We start from the raw sequence: 18,437 nt of genomic DNA, 5'->3' as shown, positions 1-18,437 counted from the left end.
GTCTTAAAAGAGCAACATTCTGATGCAGAAACTACAGAACCCGAACCACCAAAAAAGAAAATCAACCTTCTGCTGGTGGCATCTGACTCAGATGATGAAAGTGAACATGCGTCAGTCCGCACTGCTTTGGATCATTGTTGAGCAGAACCTGTCATCAGTATGGACGCATGTCCTCTGGAAAGGTGGTTGAAGCATGAAGGGACATATGAATCTTTAGTGCATCTGGCATGTAAGTCTCTTGCGACGCAGGCTACAACAGTGCCATGTGAACGCTTGTTCTCACTTTCAGGTGATACTGTAAATAAGAAGTGGGCAGCATTATCTCCTGCAAATGTAACCAAACTTGTTTGTCTGAGCAATTGGCTGAACAAGAAGTAGGACTGAGTGAACTTGTAGGCTCTAAAGTTTTACATTGTTTTATTTTTGAATGCAATTGTTTTTTGTACATAATTCTACATTTATAAGTTCAATTTTCATGATAAAGAGATTGCACTACTGTACTTGTTAGGTGAATTGAAAAATACTATTTCTTTTGTTTTTATAATGCAAATATTTGTAATAAAAATAAACATAAAGTGAGCACTGTACACTTTGTATTCTGTGTTGTAAGTGAAAGCAATATATTTGAAAATGTAGAAAACATCCAAAACTATTTAAATGGTATTCTATTATTGTTTAACAGTGCGATTAATCACGATAAATTTTTTTAATCGAATGACAACCCTAATGAAAATCAATTTCCATGTGCTTATTTTTATAAAATATCTGCAGATAAGGCTGCAGAAGACATTTCCACATACCTCCTTTAGCTCTTTGAATAAATTGGTATATCTGGATTCCTGTCTCTGCCTTCCAATAGTTCTAATTTGTTACAGTAGAGTCTTGCGCTAATGACTGGGAGACCCAATGTGAACTACTAGAGTTTGCAAGGTAGTGAACAAAGAGAAAACAAACATTTTGGGGAAAAAGGAAGATCCATCACATAATGTCCTTTGTTATTTTGACATTTGCTTAGTTGTAATTTGATATGAAATACTTCAGAGATACTCTGAAATGTATTGTATATTTTGTCAAGCCTTAATAATCGAGACCTCATTACAACAGCTTTGCTGTTAAATCTTTGTTGAGAGATGGGAGAGTCCACCAATTTTTGTATTTTTTTGGACTGGATCTCCTCTTCCTGCAGTAAAATCCATGGGATGGGGACTTAGGGAGAATGAAATATTTTCATTGATCCTTTAGGTGAGATCCGCCCTAATCCTTGAGTGGTGGAGAAAGTTTTCCCTGATGGACTAAACCATGGTTTTCCCCCCAAACCTGGAGGGTCCTCTAGGATCTTTGTGCATCTTGGGGAAGCCACAGGCTGTCAGAGCCATCTGCATTGAGTCCCTGTGCCTCTGCACCAGCTCTATTTCCCCACTCCCAAGTAATGCTGCTCCTGTGGAGTCTGTAAAGGAGTATCTTGCCATGGAGACTCAGCATCAACTTTGCAGAGCAGGAAGAACCATATTGGGTTACTCTCTCTTCTCCCCAGCTTGAGTCACACCAGGACTTCTATAGGACCCCAGGAAGGAGAGTATACTACCAAGGAAATGTCTAACACCCCACCCTTCCATACAGGAGAGTCTAAATCTGAATGCAAAGGGTCCCCTATGCACTGAATGTGGGACACTATCTGGCCCTTTGATAGTTCGATTTTTTTTTTTTAGGTTATAAAGCATATTGACTATCGAGGGGTGGATTAATGAGGTTCTGCTATAGAAGGGAGAAATTTTTATACCTGCAAGTCTTGTCTGTGTTGGTTGTAAATTCTTTAGAGGAAGGACTCTCTTCCATTATGTTTCTCACTACAGTGCCTAGCATGAGAGAGCCCTGACATCAGTTAGGATCTGTAGGCTCCACTATAATACAGATAAATAATGGTAGTAATAAACAATGGCTTTAATGTACTGTTTAGCACGTGTATGTTACCAAGTAATATTATATTTTCCATGCTGGACAGATGGGTTCCATAACACCTTCACTTTCAGCCTTGATGAGGAAGAGGAAATGGAGACTGGTGGGCCAGAAGAGTTCTCTTTTTTCCCAGAAGACCTTGTAGCAGAGCAATTAACATACATGGATGCAGTAAGTACTGTGTACATTTAGAGGGGAAAGCTACTGGGGAAAATGCTAGGGTACTTAGTGTTGTTATTTTAATCTTTCTTTTAACTCATGTTAACCAATACAAATGTAGTGTTCCAAAAAGCTGCTAGCCTTATCAGGGCAGCAACACAAAACTCTTTTAGGTTACTTGATCCTATTTCAGCCAGTTGGATTGTTTCATTCAGCCAAGGGTTTTTTAAATTGTGTGTGTGTGTGTGAATATATATTGCTAGTTCATGGCCTTTTTGCAAAGATCAAAGATAGTATAGTATATGTTTAATATCTGATACCGTTTGTGACTATATCTTACTCTTACATAGACATCTATAATTACTATGCTCTACTAGTCTGTTCTTGTGGATAGTATTGGTATCTTTTGGTGTGTGTGTGTACATAAATAGATATACTCATACTGTATATGTGATATGTGTGTACACAAGACACGCTCCCCCCTCCCTCCTTTAGCTTTTTGCCAGCCAGGGTGGAAAACATTTAACCCCTACCCCAAACCTACACACACAGTCATTCAGTGAACCAAAGAAAAGAAGGCTGGTCAATCAGCGTGGGGGGAAGGGGGAACCCAGCTGAATGTGACAGTGGTACAGCACCCCCTGGAAGACGGCATCCAGGGTGACTGCCCGGCTTCCCCTCCCCAAGAACCAGCCCTGTGCAGCCGTCCATTAGCTCAAACAAGCTAAATGTTCTAAGTACTTTTTAGCTGACCATGATACATTTCCTTTTTGCCTCAAGTATATATGGAGCAGAGTAAATTTTCATATCAGAGAAAATGAGCATTTATCTGTTAATACACTCTCAGTTTTAGATCCAGCATACTGTAAAAAGATGTATTTCTACATATTAACAATAGGAATCTCAGAGAGCCCTGTTGATTTACAAACCTCTTTCTTGTTCTAGAAGCTCTTTAAGAAAGTGGTGCCCCACCATTGCTTGGGGTGCATCTGGTCTCGGAGGGATAAGAAAGAAAACAAACACTTGGCACCCACCATCAGAGCCACCATCTCTCAGTTCAACACAGTTACCAAATGTGTCGTCAGCACCATCCTGAAGGGCAAGGACCTCAAAACACAGCAGAGAGCCAAGATCATTGAGAAATGGATTCATATTGCACATGTAAAGCATTCGTTCTGTCCTGTTTCAGTTAATGGTGGTTTGGGAGGTGGGGGGTCATGTGCTTTGTCCACAGGTTATTTTTCACACTGACTCCCTTGGTGGCCTTGGGCAAGATCCTGCATTTCCCCATCCTGAAAATGGGGTTGTTAATGCTGCCTTATCACAGCGTTGCAAGTGTTAATGAGTGGATGATGCATGTGCTTCAAAGGTAGGAAGTGCTGTGTCAGTGCTATTATTATGGTGAGAGAGGTTTGCAAAGTCAAACAATTCATCTTCCCTAGGAAAGAAAAATGACTAATCTTCTTGAAGGAAGTGGAATTCTGTCGAAGTCCTCTTAAAGTTAGATGCATTAGGCCATATTTCCCAAGGAAAGTGTAACAGGAATGTAATAAGGTCACTGATGGTGCCCACAAAACCCCACATAGACTGGGTGGTTGCATCTACAGCCCATTTGCTCACTCAGGTATGTGTTTTGCTTACACACAGTCAAATGTTAATGAGTGCAGAGGATGCATGCTCATTTTTGTGTGTCCCCCTGTTGCATCCTTATTTGAAAGTTTGTCCCATCTGTTGTTTTGAGAGGGGAGTTCTCCAATATCCTCTAATTTTTCTGCCCTTTTACTCCTATTCACTCCTTTTATAAAAGGCCTCCACACTGCTGACCTGCACCATAATTTAGGGCAGGCAGGGTCTGGATGAAGCTCCCTCTAGAGCCTCGATCAGTCAGAGGGGGTCAATGGAGAGTGATAGGTGTTCTCCCTTTGACGGACTCAGTGCAATGATTCTGCAGCATTCTTTCTTAGTCCTTGATGCCATGAGGGTGCGGAGCAGGGGTGAGAAACCGAGCTCGATTCCAAGCGAGGGCCTTTCCACGTGGTAGCACTCTGTGTTATTAATAGACTAGTGGACCCCCAAGGCCTAAATTTATTAATACTCATTTATCAGCTATCCAGGAATGATTGCATCCCTCTTGATGCTTCATGACTTCTGAGTAAACTGTGTGAGATGATTCAGGGACAATCTTTAAATATCATAAGAACATAAGAATGGCCATACTGGATCAGAACAATGGTCTGTCTAGCCCAGTATCCTGTCTCTCACAATGGCCAGTACCAGAACTTCAGGGGAAGTGTTCAAAACAGGGCAGTTGGAGTCATCCAACCCTGTCTTCTCATCCCAGCTTCTGGCAGTCAGAGGTTTAGGGTTGCCCTGAACATGGGGTTGCATCCCCAACCATCTTGACTAATAGCCATTGATGGACCTATTTTCCATGAATTTATCCAGTTCTTTTTTCAACCCACTTATAGTTTTCACCATCACAACATCATATGGCAATGAGTTCCACAGGTTAACTGTGTGTTATGTGGAAAAAGTACTTTTGCTTGTTTGTTTTAAACCTGCTGCCTGTTAATTTCATCAGGTAACCCCTGTTTTTTGTATTGTGTGAAAGGGTAAATAACACTTCTCTATTCACTTTTACTATACCATTCATCATTTTATAGACCTATATCATATCCCCCCCACCCCCGTCTCACTTTTCTAATCTGAACAGCCCATATCTTTTTAGTGTCTCCTTGTATGGAAGCCATTGCTTGCCCTTCTCTGAACCTTTTCTAGTTCCACTGTATCCTTTTATGAGATGTGGCAAACAGAACTGGACACAACATTCAAGGGGTAGGCAAAGAAATATGAGTAAAACAGTAAAAGGTGCTTCCTGTGCCCTTTGCTTTAATCCCAGTTTGTGTTTCTCCTGTTCCAAATGGGAAACTTGGCTTTTGAGCAAATGGAAACTATTTTGAAGGAATCGAATGCAAGTGAGATTCTATGTATCGGCTACCAGAAATACAAAATCCCTTAGAAATAATTCATCTTTGTCTTCAACAGGTAATTGTAATTTCTTTCCTTCCCCATTTATAAATCCCATAAAACTAGAATTTAAAACATGAGATTACCAAACTAGATATTTTCTTACTTAAACACAAAGTATTTCAAAGTAAAGTAAATGGTAAGACTTAGGTAAATGATCAGACACAAAATTTATAATAATAATAGTAAAAGTATTTTGGGGAAAAGGCAGAAAAATTAAGTTATTGCTCATAGTTGTTTTGAATAACCCTTGACACTGCAATATATTTGCTTACGGAATCATTTACTTTGTCCATTGGGCATGGTCCCTAGTTTGTAGTTACAGATTTACTCAAAAGAACAGAAGAAATGTTAGGAAAGGCCGTCTGGTTCAAGATGCCTGCCCTTTCTTTGCTTCATCTTAATCCTATTCCCTGCTTTTTCTCCATACCCCAGGTATCTCTAGAACTCCTTTTTACTCTTCAGTTGCTTTCCCTAGTAATGGATTCCATATGTTTCTCACTTGTTTGCATGATATCATTTTGTCTGAGTTCCTTCAGCAATCCTGGCTTCCTAATTTTTTAGATTGTATCTTCTATTTGTTGGATGCTTCATGAACTGTGCTCATGAGGGCTGGGCTGCTGGCTAGTTTTGTTTTAATGCTTCAGTGTTCCTTTAAAAATAAATATAACGCACATTAAAGAATCGTGGATTCTTGCAAAGAGATTCAAAATAAGCAATACTTAAAAAATCAGGACAGATATTGAGTTTTCCAGTCTTAATTTGTTTTTCTGCCTCTAGAAGCAAAATTGTTAGTATTGACACCTAGACAGGTGGGAATGGATGGCTCAGGGAACTCTGCTGGCTGACTCTAGGCACGTTGCTTCAACTTTCTGTCCCTCAGTTTCCCCACCTGTAAAATGGGGCTAATGATCCCTCCTTTGTAAAGCACTTTGAGCTTGACTGATGAAAAAGGCACATAAGGACTAGGTATTATTATGGGAAGTAGAGTCTTTCACCTCTACATTGGCAGTTCTACTTCAGCTTAAATCAGTAGGTGACCAACTTCTGTTATCATCTGATGGTTCTTTGATGGCCAGTGTGAAATGGCTTAGATGGTGTCAGTTTTGTTTTCTGGTACACAGGTGTCAATCACAAAAACCATCATCCAAGGTATTAATGGACACCCTTGTTTGGAAGTTTAAGAGGTGAAGGATTGAATGGAGATTAAGCTACCTTCTCATTCCTAGGGGTGGTCCCTCAAGGACAGGGGATACCTATTGAGAGGGTAATGGGAGTGGCAGGGGAAGTCTGGACTGTCACTGCCCACATAGTATCTGATCTTTGACCTTCAGCCTCCAGGACTGTCAATCTAGCATCTTTCACCAGTCCTAAATTCACACACAAAATTAAATACTGCAGCCCTAGTTGAACCCATGAAGAATGCATGTGCACACTCAGTGAAGTAATTGCATGGGCAGAATGGCTAGCTACACATATAGTTCCCTACTTCTAAATGGAATTGCTTATTTTGCATGCACAAATGAATGTTTTGTATATTTAGGTGCCTGTGCTTGAGAATCTGCCCGTTAAACTGGAATTAGTCACTAAAAAAATTACTCTGTAACAGGGCCGGCTCCAGGCACCAGCGAAGGAAGCAGGTGCTTGGGGCGGCCAATGGAAAGGGGCGGCACGTCCGGGAATTCGGCGGTGGGTCCCTTAGTCCCTCTCTTCCTCTTTGAGCTGCCGCCGAAGTGTCGCCGAAGAGGAAGAGAGGGAGCGAGGGACCCACCGCCGAATTGCCACCGAAGAATGAAGCGGCGCGATTGAGCTGCCGCCGAAGTGCCGCCGATCGGCTTTATTTATTTTTATTTTTTTTCCGCTTCGCCGCTTGGGGAGGCAAAAAAGCTGGAGCCGGGCCTGCTCTGTAAATAAGGCAGTGTGGGGTTCCATGCTTATTGTCTGTCAATGATCTTCAGAGCCAATTTGATACATTTAAAAGTCAAGATATGTTTTTCTAACTGCCAGCCCTTCAGACTCCACCTCGGATCTAAAATTACTGAGCAAGAACGGCCAATTTTCTACATTAAATATTTTCTTTAAAAATAAAAAAGGAATCACTAATTACCTGTTAAAATTCCTTTTTAAAATCAAGGTTATTTTTGAGTATTTCAGGTACAGGAAAGCTTCTGATTGTTTTATGTGTGTGTCACTTAAAAAGAGGCAAAGCAATTCTTAAAAAAACCCGGAGGCAGAAAAATGTTGGCTAAAGTTTAGCCTGTAGTGAATAAAATGAACATCTGAAAACATGGATATATAATGGGAGTCCTGATGTTTTTCTTAAATCCAGTGGAAGCTGTAAACTAAAGATGGGCCCACACTGGCACCTACTTTCCCAACCTCTTTCATGTTGGGGGAGCAGAGTGTTTCACGATCAGATTTCTGGATCCAAACCATCCCCTATGGTTTGGATTCTGAGCTGAGCCCAAACCAAGAAGAAGCCTGTTTTCTACTGTTGCCAAAGATCTTGTGAGAAAGCTGTTTTGTGAGATTTTGGCACAAGGTGCCAGAAATCTTACAAGAATAGCTTTCGAGCTTTTGGTGTCATCAGGTCTGACCCTGAACTTTTGAATAATGCCTTTGGCCCCAACTACAGTCTTTTGACACCAACCTTAGTACAAACCTAGCCCAAATGCCATCACCGTATGCTCTGCTACTCTCTAATATTAACATTATAAGGTAAATTCTTAAACAGCATCTAATGTTGTGCATAGCTCGTGCTCATAAACATGTGAGTAACGTTAGAGGCTGCGTTTAAAAATGTGACTTTTAATGTTAATATTAGAGACTAGCAGAGCAGGTGGTATTTGCATGTGCGTGCATGAACTGCTGGGCTGTGGACACTCTTTCATGAGTTCTTTGGAGAGCGGGTTAGTCACAGGATGCTTGTTCTTTTTCCACCTCATCCTTCCTTCCATATAAGCCTCTGTTATAATTGCCACAAAGATGTTGTGTGATCACAAATGGGAGGGAGATGTCTTTGAGCCAGTCTCTCTATTCAGATGTGCTCCCCCCATGGAGAGGTTTGAGAGCTCTTACCTTAAACAACGTACATGCCTGAATATGTTGATCTTTTGTGTGTATTTTTAAATTGTCATTTAGTTTGGCAAGGTTCATCATTTTAAATTCAACTTGCAAATAGGCAGGCCCCAACTTTCCCCAGCAGGGGGAGAAGGTAATTATAAAGTGCTTGTTAATAGGATAAAGTTCGTTTTCTTTAGCTTGACTTCAGAGACCCACCCCCACTAGTATTTTTACTAGGAGAGCTGGAAGCTATACAAAAAAATGAAAGTGAAGAAAACAAGGATTAAGTGCCAAAACCTATAAAGGTTTTGGTAGGTGGGGAGGGAGAGGGGAGCCATTTTTGATGCCCTATATTTGTACAGCTGCCTATTGAGCAGTAAGAATTCACCGCAGCTGTGAGATTAGAAAAACAGGAAATCGCCAGCTCACTTGTAATATTGATCTTTAACTCTCCTTTATTTTTTATTCCCTCCCTTTATAGGAATGTAGGATCCTGAAGAATTTTTCCTCCTTGAGGGCCATTGTTTCAGCACTACAGTCCAACTCCATCTACCGGTTAAAGAAGACCTGGGCATCTGTTCCAAAGTAATCCTCCCACTCTCCTTTTAGCCCCTTTCATCTGACTGGCCCACAACAAAAACGAAGTACAGTTACGCTTAGGGCAGGTCTATAGTACAAATTTTTGCTGATGCAAATAATAAGACCGCCACAATTAGTATATTGTTTGTGAGTGTGCATACTTGGTTTCTTGCATTGGCAGTGTGCATGCTCACCACGAGTGCTTGTGTTGATGCATGGTGATGTGCACCATGGGTAGGTAGCCTAGAGTGCAATACCCCACCATCCAATCCATTGTCTTTTGGGAAGTTTTGGCAAAGCACGGTGGGGCAGATGTGAGTCACACAAGGGTGACTGGGAGCAAGGGGTCAATTTCCCAGCATGCAACTGTCTCCATTCCATAATGTTATCTAAATCTCATAATTTTCGTGCCTTTTTTAAAAATCCCACAAACCCATGCAGCCCTCCTCACTGTCCGCCATCTCTGACAGAAGCATGGAGCCTGCACAGCTCTGCACTATTGTCATAAGCATCGCAAGCACAGGACGCACAATCCTGTGGTATTTGCAGAGCCGTAAGAAAAAAACTAATCAGCATCGAACATGAGGATTTCTTGACAGACAGATTGCTGTGGGACATAGCGAGAACCAAATCAAGGTGATTGGTGGCATTCACTGGGTAGCTGTCGATGTTGGAGCACCGCTTCTGGGCCCAAGAAACAAGCACTGACTGGTGGGATTCCATCGTAACGCAGGCTTGGGATGATGAGCAGCGACTGCAGAACTTTCAGATACCAAGTTACAGATTTACCAAGCTCACCTCAACTCTCCAGTGCAAGGTTGCCAAGATGAGAGCTGCACTGACAGCGGAGAAGCAAGTAGCAATCGCACTGTGGAAACTTGCAATGCCGGATTGCTACCGGTCAGTGGGCAACCATTTTGGAGTTGGAAAATCCACTGTGGGGGCTGCTGTGTGTGCAGGGCCGTTACGACTGTGACTGTCAGCAACTTGCAGGACATAGTGGATGGATTTGAAGCAGTGGGATTCCCAGGCTGCAGTGGAGCAATGGACGGCACGCATATCCCTGTTTTGGCACCATACAACCTTACCACAGAGAACATCAACAGAAAGGGTTACTTTTCATGGCTATGCAATCTTGCAAAATGCTGAGCCAGCAGCAATAGGAGTTGAGGAGGCTCAGCACCTCAGTGGATGGGTCTCTGTGCTGACCCACCTTTTACATGTTTGATTGTTGTCTAGTCCTTCATCACTGTGGAAAACTGGATAATAATGATGTAGGCTTGATTTAGGGTGCTTTGTAATCAATAATTGATTTAATTCCTCTTCTGCCTAGGGACAGGATGCTGATGTTTGAAGAGCTGTCCGATATCTTCTCAGACCATGACAATTATCTGACGAGTAGAGAGCTGCTAATGAAGGTGAGAATGAGGCTGAGAGCAAGAGTTATGATTTGTGTCAGTGCTGAACTCTGTCGCCTATCCAGTCGCCCAAACCCACCCCCCCGGGCTCCATTGTAGGGAGTCTTACAGAGCACAGTTCTGTGGCATGCAAGGAGTGTGCATGCCTGCTTCCTGTGTGACCTTTCTGCCCTCTGGCACAGCAGAATTGCATTGGTTCCACTGGCACTGACGCTATGCACAACTGGAAGGCTGGGATGGATTATGGGATTTGCCTACTAGTGAACAGGTGCTGTGGAAGGTGTTGAGATATCTGTGGTCTCACTGAGGAGCGCAGCTCAAAGAAGTTGCAAAATAGCACAACGGCAAAGGATGCAGAAGTACTTCCCAGAAATATAGCTGTTCTAGATAGCCTTTCAATTAGTCATAAGTTCATCTAGAAAGGTTCGGTACTGATGAGCATAAAAAAAAATACAGAGACCAGATTCTCAGCATCTGTAAATTGTCATAGCTCCTTTGACTGCAGTGGGAGTTATGCCAGTTTACTCCAGCTGAGGATTTCATCCAAGATGTTTGTCCAAACTATCCCCACCTTCTTGGAACTACAAAACAGGGCTGGGAATCTGGAAGGAGCAGGCTTCCTGCTGTGTGTGTGGCCAGAAATGCCACAAAACAGTCTATGTTGCAGTAGTCTGCGAATTCTGCTGTCAGACCCGGGTGAACCCCAAAAGTTCAGAGGCCCCTGAAAATGAGAAATACTGGTAGTGAAGCATGTTGGTATGAACCTTTTAGAAACTAAGGGAAGGTTCAATTAGATTTCTCTGAGCTCTGTCTAATTCAGTCTGTTTCTATCTGGTCTATATCTAGTCTGTCTAGAATTTATAATTCACCTCAGCATTATAATGTCAAGCACTGAATTTTGGGCAAAGGCTCAGTGATGGTGGGTGATTTTATTCAAACTTGGTGGGCAGTAGCTACTTATGAGCCATTTATCAAAATGTTTTACAGCAGGTGAAGTAGTAATAAATATTGAGAGGAGTCCTTATCTATCCAGACCAGTTTAATTAACTAAATGTTAAACATCCCCGAGAACAGACCTATTGGCTCCTGCCAGATCTTATTCTGCAAACCATTCTGAAGGCAATGAAATGAGCTTATGATGATCTCGCTCAACAGTTTTATTCAACTTGTGACAACCCGAAGACTAGCTTCAGATGAAGCCTGGAAGTCTCTCTTTCCTAATTGTGAGGACTGCCACATCCTTGAATAGTCTCCCCAAGGAAGTTGTAGCAGACCTATCACTTGAGACATCTAAAGCTGGAGTGGACCAAAACAACTGAATATACTTTTGACAGGGCAGCATCTCGCTCCTGTCTCTTTTCTAGATACAAACTGCTTGGAGACCACCTTCTGTTCAAACACTTTGTGCAATTTATTTAGTGTTCTCCCCATCACTGTTACAAACCTGTGCAGCGTTGTGTTTACAAGCATATTGTCCTTAGTTCACTCAGCCAAGAAACGTGGAGTCAGAAAAGATTTCCCCCCCAAGAGATCTCTCCTGGCTCTGCCTTGCAAAAGCCTGCCAGTCTCTCTCTGCTCCCCTCAGCATTTTCTTCCTGTGTCTTTTCTATTTTCTAATCTAATGAGCTCATTAGCCTTTTGGGCTCTCCTCAGCCCATCCCAGCCTATCAATTAGGCACAGCTTTACCCCTCAGGTTTATTCTGGGGTGCTATAATTGGTGGTCAGTGATCAGAGTGCTAGTACAGCTGCTGTTGCCCAGCACTCTGTCACAGTACTGTATGGAATAAGCCAGAAGTGGCTTGGTGGGGTGAATCAAGAGGTCTTTCCATCTCTAAAATCTAGAGCACTACAAGCCTTCTGCACCATGTGCATGAGTAATTCTTCTGTGGTTTGGAACTTATCATTTAAATCAGCTTCTGTACCAAATGACTAGAGGATAGCTAATGTGACACCAATTTTTAAAAAGGGCTCCGGAGATGATCCCGACAATTGCAGGCCAATAAGCCTGACTTCAGTACCAGGCAAATTGATTGAAAATATAGTAAAGAACAGAATTATCAGACACATAGATGAACATAATTTGTTAGGGAAGAATCAACATGGTTTTTGTAAAGGGAAATCATGCCTCACCAATCTACTAGAATTCTTTGAGGGGGTCAACAAGCATGTGGACAAGGGGGATTCAGTGGATATAGTGTACTTAGATTTTCAGAAAGCCTTTGACAAGGTCCCTAACTCAAGGCTCGTAAGCAAAGCAAGCTGTCATAGGATAAGAGGGAAGGTCCTCTCATGGATCGGTAACTAGTTAGAAGATAGGAAACAAAGGATAGGAATAAATGGTCAGTTTTCAGAATGGAGAGAGGTAAATAGTGGTGTTCCCCAGGGGTCTGTTCTGGGACCAGTCCTATTCAACATATTCATAAATGATCTAGAAAAAGGGGTAAACAGAAAGTGATAAAATTTGCAGATGATACAAAACTACTCAAGATAGTTACATCCAAAGCAGACTGTGAAGAGCTACAAATGGATCTCACAAAACTGGGTGACTAGGCAACAAAATGGCAGATGAAATTCAGTGTTGATCAATGCAAAGTAATGCACATTGGAAAACATAACCACAACAAAAATGATGGGGATCTAAATTAGCTGTTACCACCAAGGAGAGAGATCTTGGCATCATTGTGGTTAGTTCTCTGAAAATATCCACTCAATGTCCAGCGGCAGTCAAAAAAGCTAACAGAATGTTGGGAATCATTAAGAAAGGGATAGATAATAAGGCAGAAAATATCATATTGCCTCTATATAAATCCATGGTATGCCCATATCTTGACTACTGTGTGCAGATGTGGTTGCCCCATCTCAAAAAAGATATACTGTATTGGAATTGGAAAAGGTTCAGAAAAGGGCAACAAAAATGATTAGGAGTATGGAACACCTTCCATATGAGAAGGGATTAATAAGATTGGGACTTTTCAGTTTGGAAAAGAGACGACTAAGGGGGGATATGATAAAGGTCTATAAAATCATGACTGGTAGGGAGAAAGTAAATAAGGAAGTGTTATTTTCTCCTCCTCATAACACAAGTACTAGAGGTCACCACATGAAATTAATAGGCAGCAGGTTTAAAACAAACAAAAGGAAGTATTTCTTCACACAACGTACAGTCAACCTGTGGAACTCTTTGCCAGAGGATGTTGTGAAGGCCAAGAATATAACAGGGTTCAAAAAAGAAGTAGATAAATTCATGGAGGATAGGTCCATCAATGGCTATTAGCCAGGATGGATATGGTGTCCCTAGCCTCTGTTTGCCAGAAGCTGGGAATGGACGACAGGGGATGGATCACTTGATGATTACCTGTTCTGTTCATTCCCTCTGGGGCACCTGGCATTGTCGGAAGTCAGGATACTGGGCTAGATGGACCTTTGGTCTGACCCAATATGGCCATTCTTATGGTCTTATGGGAGTCCAGGCTTCTAGGTTCCATTTCTGTCTCTGCAACTTACTGTTATATGACCCTGGGCAAGTCACTTAAGCTCCTTGTTTTCCCCAACTATAAAATAGGTGTTGTATTACTCACCTATCTGATAGGAATGTTGGGAGTCTTGATTAATTAACATTTATAAAGTACCTTGAGATCCTACAAAAGGAGCTTTACAAATGCAAATTATTATTTATTATTGTTTTGGGACTCACTAGAAAAAGGGGGTCATAATCTCAGAAATAAATTAACGTCACAAGGCAAAGGCTACAGAACTGTTATGAAATATGGCTCCCATTCATATAGTTATTGGAAAACCTAAATCCCTCAGCCTCGAATTGTGCAAATCTAAAACAAACACTTTTATTTCCTGAATGTCTCTGTAATACTTGGAAAACCATAGAGGTTAGTCATCATATCATAGAGTCACTGTATAAAAAAAGAAAAACACCAGCGTGTTACATAACAGAGGGGAGATGTTTATTTGTAAAATTGCTGATTGCGAAATAAGTTAGAGGTCTAAGGACAAAAGGCCCAGAAGCTGCGTTCGGATGAGAATCCAAATGTATGGCGCATATTCAAGCTTCTTGAATTTAAAAATCTCAGTTGATTTGTGGTTCTTCTAAGCTTCGCCTGGGCCAGGACTGTTTTGCAGACAAACTCCCTTGTGGTAATTTGGTATGATTGTCTCCAACAAACCCCAGCAGTGCAGAAGCCTTAACGTTTTTTTTAAAACAAGCAAAAAAGTTAAGCACATATTTCTGAACCTCAGGGCAGTGTGGCTCAGCTGGGTGAATTTTCATGTATTTCAATCCTACCAATAATGTCCCCCATTAATTGCCCTTTCATTCACTCCATAGGAAGGAACATCCAAGTTTGCAAATCTGGACAGTAGTGTGAAAGAGAACCAGAAAAGGACCCAGAGGCGGCTTCAGCTCCAGAAAGATATGGTGTGTGCAGCATGCTGTTCTCTCTTCTCTCTGAATTTATACCTGGGATAATAGAAGCAAAATCCAGAAATGCATTTTAAGAAACAGAGCACAAAGCACATTATATCATGCATTATACCATGCAAAAACCCTAGAGTCAATACAACAGTGAGGTTGATCAACCAAGTACACAGTGTCAAGGAACTTAAACAGTGAAGATTGAACACTCAGCCTTAACTCTGTCCCTTTTTACATATGGCCTAAAATAGTCTTACTGTATAAATTTCTATGTATTAATAAACAGACATTACAGTATAAAACAGAACAGAAACTGGAGTTTGTAATACATCTTTTACAGATATTATATGGTGTGTGCTGAACTGCCAAGCTGTAACAGAATTATTGTATGCTGTGGTGTTGTAGCCATGTCAGGTCATAGGATATTAGGGAGACAAGGTGGGTGAGGTAATATGTTCTATTGGACCAACTTTTGTTGGGGATTGAGACAAGTTTTGGAGCTTGTGCAGAGCTCTTCTTCCAGTTTGCCAGCCCTGAAATAGAGCTCTGTGTAAGCTCAAAAGTTTGTCTCTCTCACCAACAGAAGGTGGTCCAATAAAAGATAACACCTCCCCACCTTGTGTCTCTAAACTGTCACAAGGGTGACCAGAGAGCAAGTGTGAAAAATTGAGACAGGGGATTGGGTAGTAGGTGCCTATACAAGACTAAGCCCCAAATAACGGGACTGTCCCTATAAAATCAGGACATCTGGTCACCCTAGCTGTCACTGAGCAGAGAATCCTAGCTGTCCTGTGCTCTAAAAACTCCCATAAATTTACTAAACTGCCACAGGAAGTATATTTACAAAACATAAGTATCTATCAAATGCCTGAAATGAGGAAGCGCTGATGGCTGTAAAAGACTGCAGGAGTTGGAGGAGAAATGGTGGTGCCAGAGTGTTTGCTGTTGCACCAATAGCCACTTATCTATCCACAGCAGGAGTAAACAAGGGTGCCTAGAGATACTTCCTTCACTTCCACCTCCATCTACCCAGTGCCCAGCCCAGCTTCTCAGGATTGGATGCAGGACTGAGGACTTGGGCCTTAATTTCAAGACTTTGAGAAATTTATACAAACCGCCACATGAGACAGCAATAAATGATTGATGGCTGTACGCAGATATCCATAGCCTCTGCCTGGCTGGTCGTCTTTCCTAAGGAAGCATAGGAGCTCTTATTCAGACTCCAGTAGCAATCTCTATTACCCTTTAAACAAAGCTGTGTGAAAATAACCAATTTTTACTTGGTAAAATGTTTACTGCAAAAAAATGAAAAGTTTTATATGATGTTACAGGAAAATTAGTTCTGGTCAAAGAGAAATTGTCATTCACTTCAGTGAGCTCATGAAACACACAGGAACTCTCAGGATTTTTGAGAGATCTGCTTAATTTTTATGGAATTTGCACAGGAGATGATTCCATATGACCATAGGTGCCAATTTCCACTGTTCCCGGTGGGTGCTTGACCCCACCCCTGGCCTCACCCCTGCACTGCCCTCACCCCGCCCCCATTCCACCCCCTTCCCCCAAGTCCCCGCCCCTGCCTTGCCTCTTCTCCGCCTACTGCCCTGAGCGCGCCACATCCCCGCTCCTCCCCCCCCCCTCCTGGAAAGTCCTAAGCGTTGGGAGATAGGTGGAGGAGCGGGGATGCGGTGCGCTGGGGGGGAGCGGAGGTGTAGGGCGTGAGGGGAGCTTGGCACCCACTAATTTTTCCACGGAGTCGGCGCCTATGCATAAGACGTGCCTGTTTCCATTTTTGCCAGTGAAAACTGCTTTTTACCCTGATGAAACTGGGAGTGGAACATTTGCTGAAACAAATGGCTTTCTCAGACAAACTGATTAGGAGGAGAGATCTGGAAACGGGGGGAAACGGAAGCAAAAACTGCTAAATATTTTCCATTTTGGTTGACTGGCAAATATATGAATCTTTTTGCTGGTTTTAGTAGCAGTGAGAATTTTTTCCTCACTGATGTAGAAACCCTGACACCAAATAAGGTAGAAGACTTAGGAAGGTTGAAAGTTGAGCCCTGAATTAATTAGAACACAGTGATTATCCCAAGGAGGACGTACCCAGCTTGGAGGGAAAAAATGTGACTGTAATCACACGATTTTATAACTTCATTAAAAAGCAAAGACCCACCGAGTTGAGCCATAGGAAAAGGCTATTTACACAAAGTGTTAGGTCTGAAGGGAGTGCACAGTCTGAAGGGAGCTGTGGGATGCTGGCGTTTGTGCTCCTTTTAACATATTTTACAATCATTCCACCTGTAGGACAGCAGTAGGAATTCTATGTGCATGAACTAGTGTTGCAGAGGCCCTGAATATAGCCACTCTTCAATATCCATTTGTTTATTTGAATAACAATGGCCCCATCCCACTCCCATTGAAGTCAATGGCAAAATTCCTATTGATTTAAATGAAACAGAATCAGGCCCAGAATTTTGCTGCAGGCTTTCAGCTGAGTACTCTGTATAATATATTATATCACAATGTACCGGCTGGAATTCATAGCCTTTCTCTGACAATTAACCAGACACTGCTCTGATTGTCTGCAGGGAGTCATGCAGGGTACGGTCCCCTACCTTGGCACCTTTCTTACAGACCTGACCATGCTTGACACAGCGCTGCAGGACTACATAGAGGTAGGTTTGTGCAGCTTCTTGAATTATAACCCCTCTCCCTGCAGTTGTGATAATTGGGCCAACAAATTTACTAGCCACCACTGAGGACAAATCCTGATGGTTCTGTATGTTTCACTTTTGTCACATCCTCATATGAAACATTCACAGACGTATAGAGGAGTTTGCAGTGTCAAAAGTTATAGATGGGGAGGATGAGCAATATTTTTATTAGGAAAAAAAGATCTTTACTGAATTTAATAATGGAGCTTATTTACTAGGACATTAAGTGTAGTACTTTATGCTCAAAATTTATGTTTTGCTTGAAAAAATCCTAATGACAGTATAAAAGTTTTTATTATTTTAATTAAAACTTTTTTAAAAACATAAACTTCCCCCTTCCGTGTTGGGAAACTCAACACCACAAAATTGTCTTAAGTTCAGCTCTTCAACTTGAGAAGTTAAGTTCTTCAACATGCTCTTACTTCATTTTGTAACTGTTTGAGCACTGTGAAGGCCTTTGTGGGTAAGGATTCTCCCTCCTCTTCAGCTGGCCAATCTTAGTGTAGGCAGGGAAGGACAGGCCCAAGAGATCCTGACCAGGGGGCAGAGGTTCCATAGTATTCCAAAGGTGAATAGAATGGATGGATCTGAGGGTGAAGGAGAGAATTGGACAAATCACAGGTGAATTATGAGTGAATGGGACACGTGTGGCCAGGTGAGTGTGAGTTGTGACCAAGGATCAATGAAAGAGAATATGGGGGGTGATTTGCAGGAAAATGGGTTGCACTTTAGGGTCAGCATTTTAAAACTTGGCTGTTTGAAGTTGGCTCCTAAATCCTTATTTAGGCACCTATATAAAAATGGTCTGGTTTTCAGAGGTTTTAAACCCCTCAAATCCCAGGGAAGTCATTGGGAGCTGCAAATACTCAACACCTTTGAAAATCAGCACACTTTTTTGGGTGCTTTAATATGGAATTAGGAGCTACACTTTAGGTATTCAAGTTTGAATATTTTGGTGTTGGTGTTTGTCGTGAGGATGGGCTAGAATGTTTTTGGCTGGGCTAGTAAATTTTCTTGATAGTTTTGCAAGGATCATCTAAAGGAAGCAGCTGTGACTCAGAATACACATAAAACTTAATTCTGTACTGGGT

General features: G+C 41.9%; 1 protein-coding gene across 2 annotated transcripts in view; it reads left to right on the top strand.

The window, feature by feature from the left end:
* Positions 1-18,437, top strand: part of RGL1 (ral guanine nucleotide dissociation stimulator like 1) — a 103,079-nt gene that overhangs the window by 64,122 nt on the left and 20,520 nt on the right. Inside the window, exons 6-11 of one of the 2 annotated variants that reach the window (XM_065409230.1) lie at positions 2,003-2,127; positions 3,061-3,276; positions 8,687-8,790; positions 10,118-10,202; positions 14,543-14,632; positions 17,221-17,307. In XM_065409230.1, the coding sequence (XP_065265302.1) occupies positions 2,003-2,127; positions 3,061-3,276; positions 8,687-8,790; positions 10,118-10,202; positions 14,543-14,632; positions 17,221-17,307 (707 nt within the window). The remainder of the gene's footprint in view (positions 1-2,002; positions 2,128-3,060; positions 3,277-8,686; positions 8,791-10,117; positions 10,203-14,542; positions 14,633-17,220; positions 17,308-18,437) is intronic. The other variant, XM_065409231.1, reaches the window with a different exon arrangement.

This window comes from Emys orbicularis, chromosome 8, assembly GCF_028017835.1.
Source record: "Emys orbicularis isolate rEmyOrb1 chromosome 8, rEmyOrb1.hap1, whole genome shotgun sequence".
Taxonomy (NCBI): Eukaryota; Metazoa; Chordata; order Testudines; family Emydidae; genus Emys; species Emys orbicularis.
Note: the sequence above shows the minus strand (reverse complement) of the source record. Positions and strands in the feature narration are given on the sequence as shown.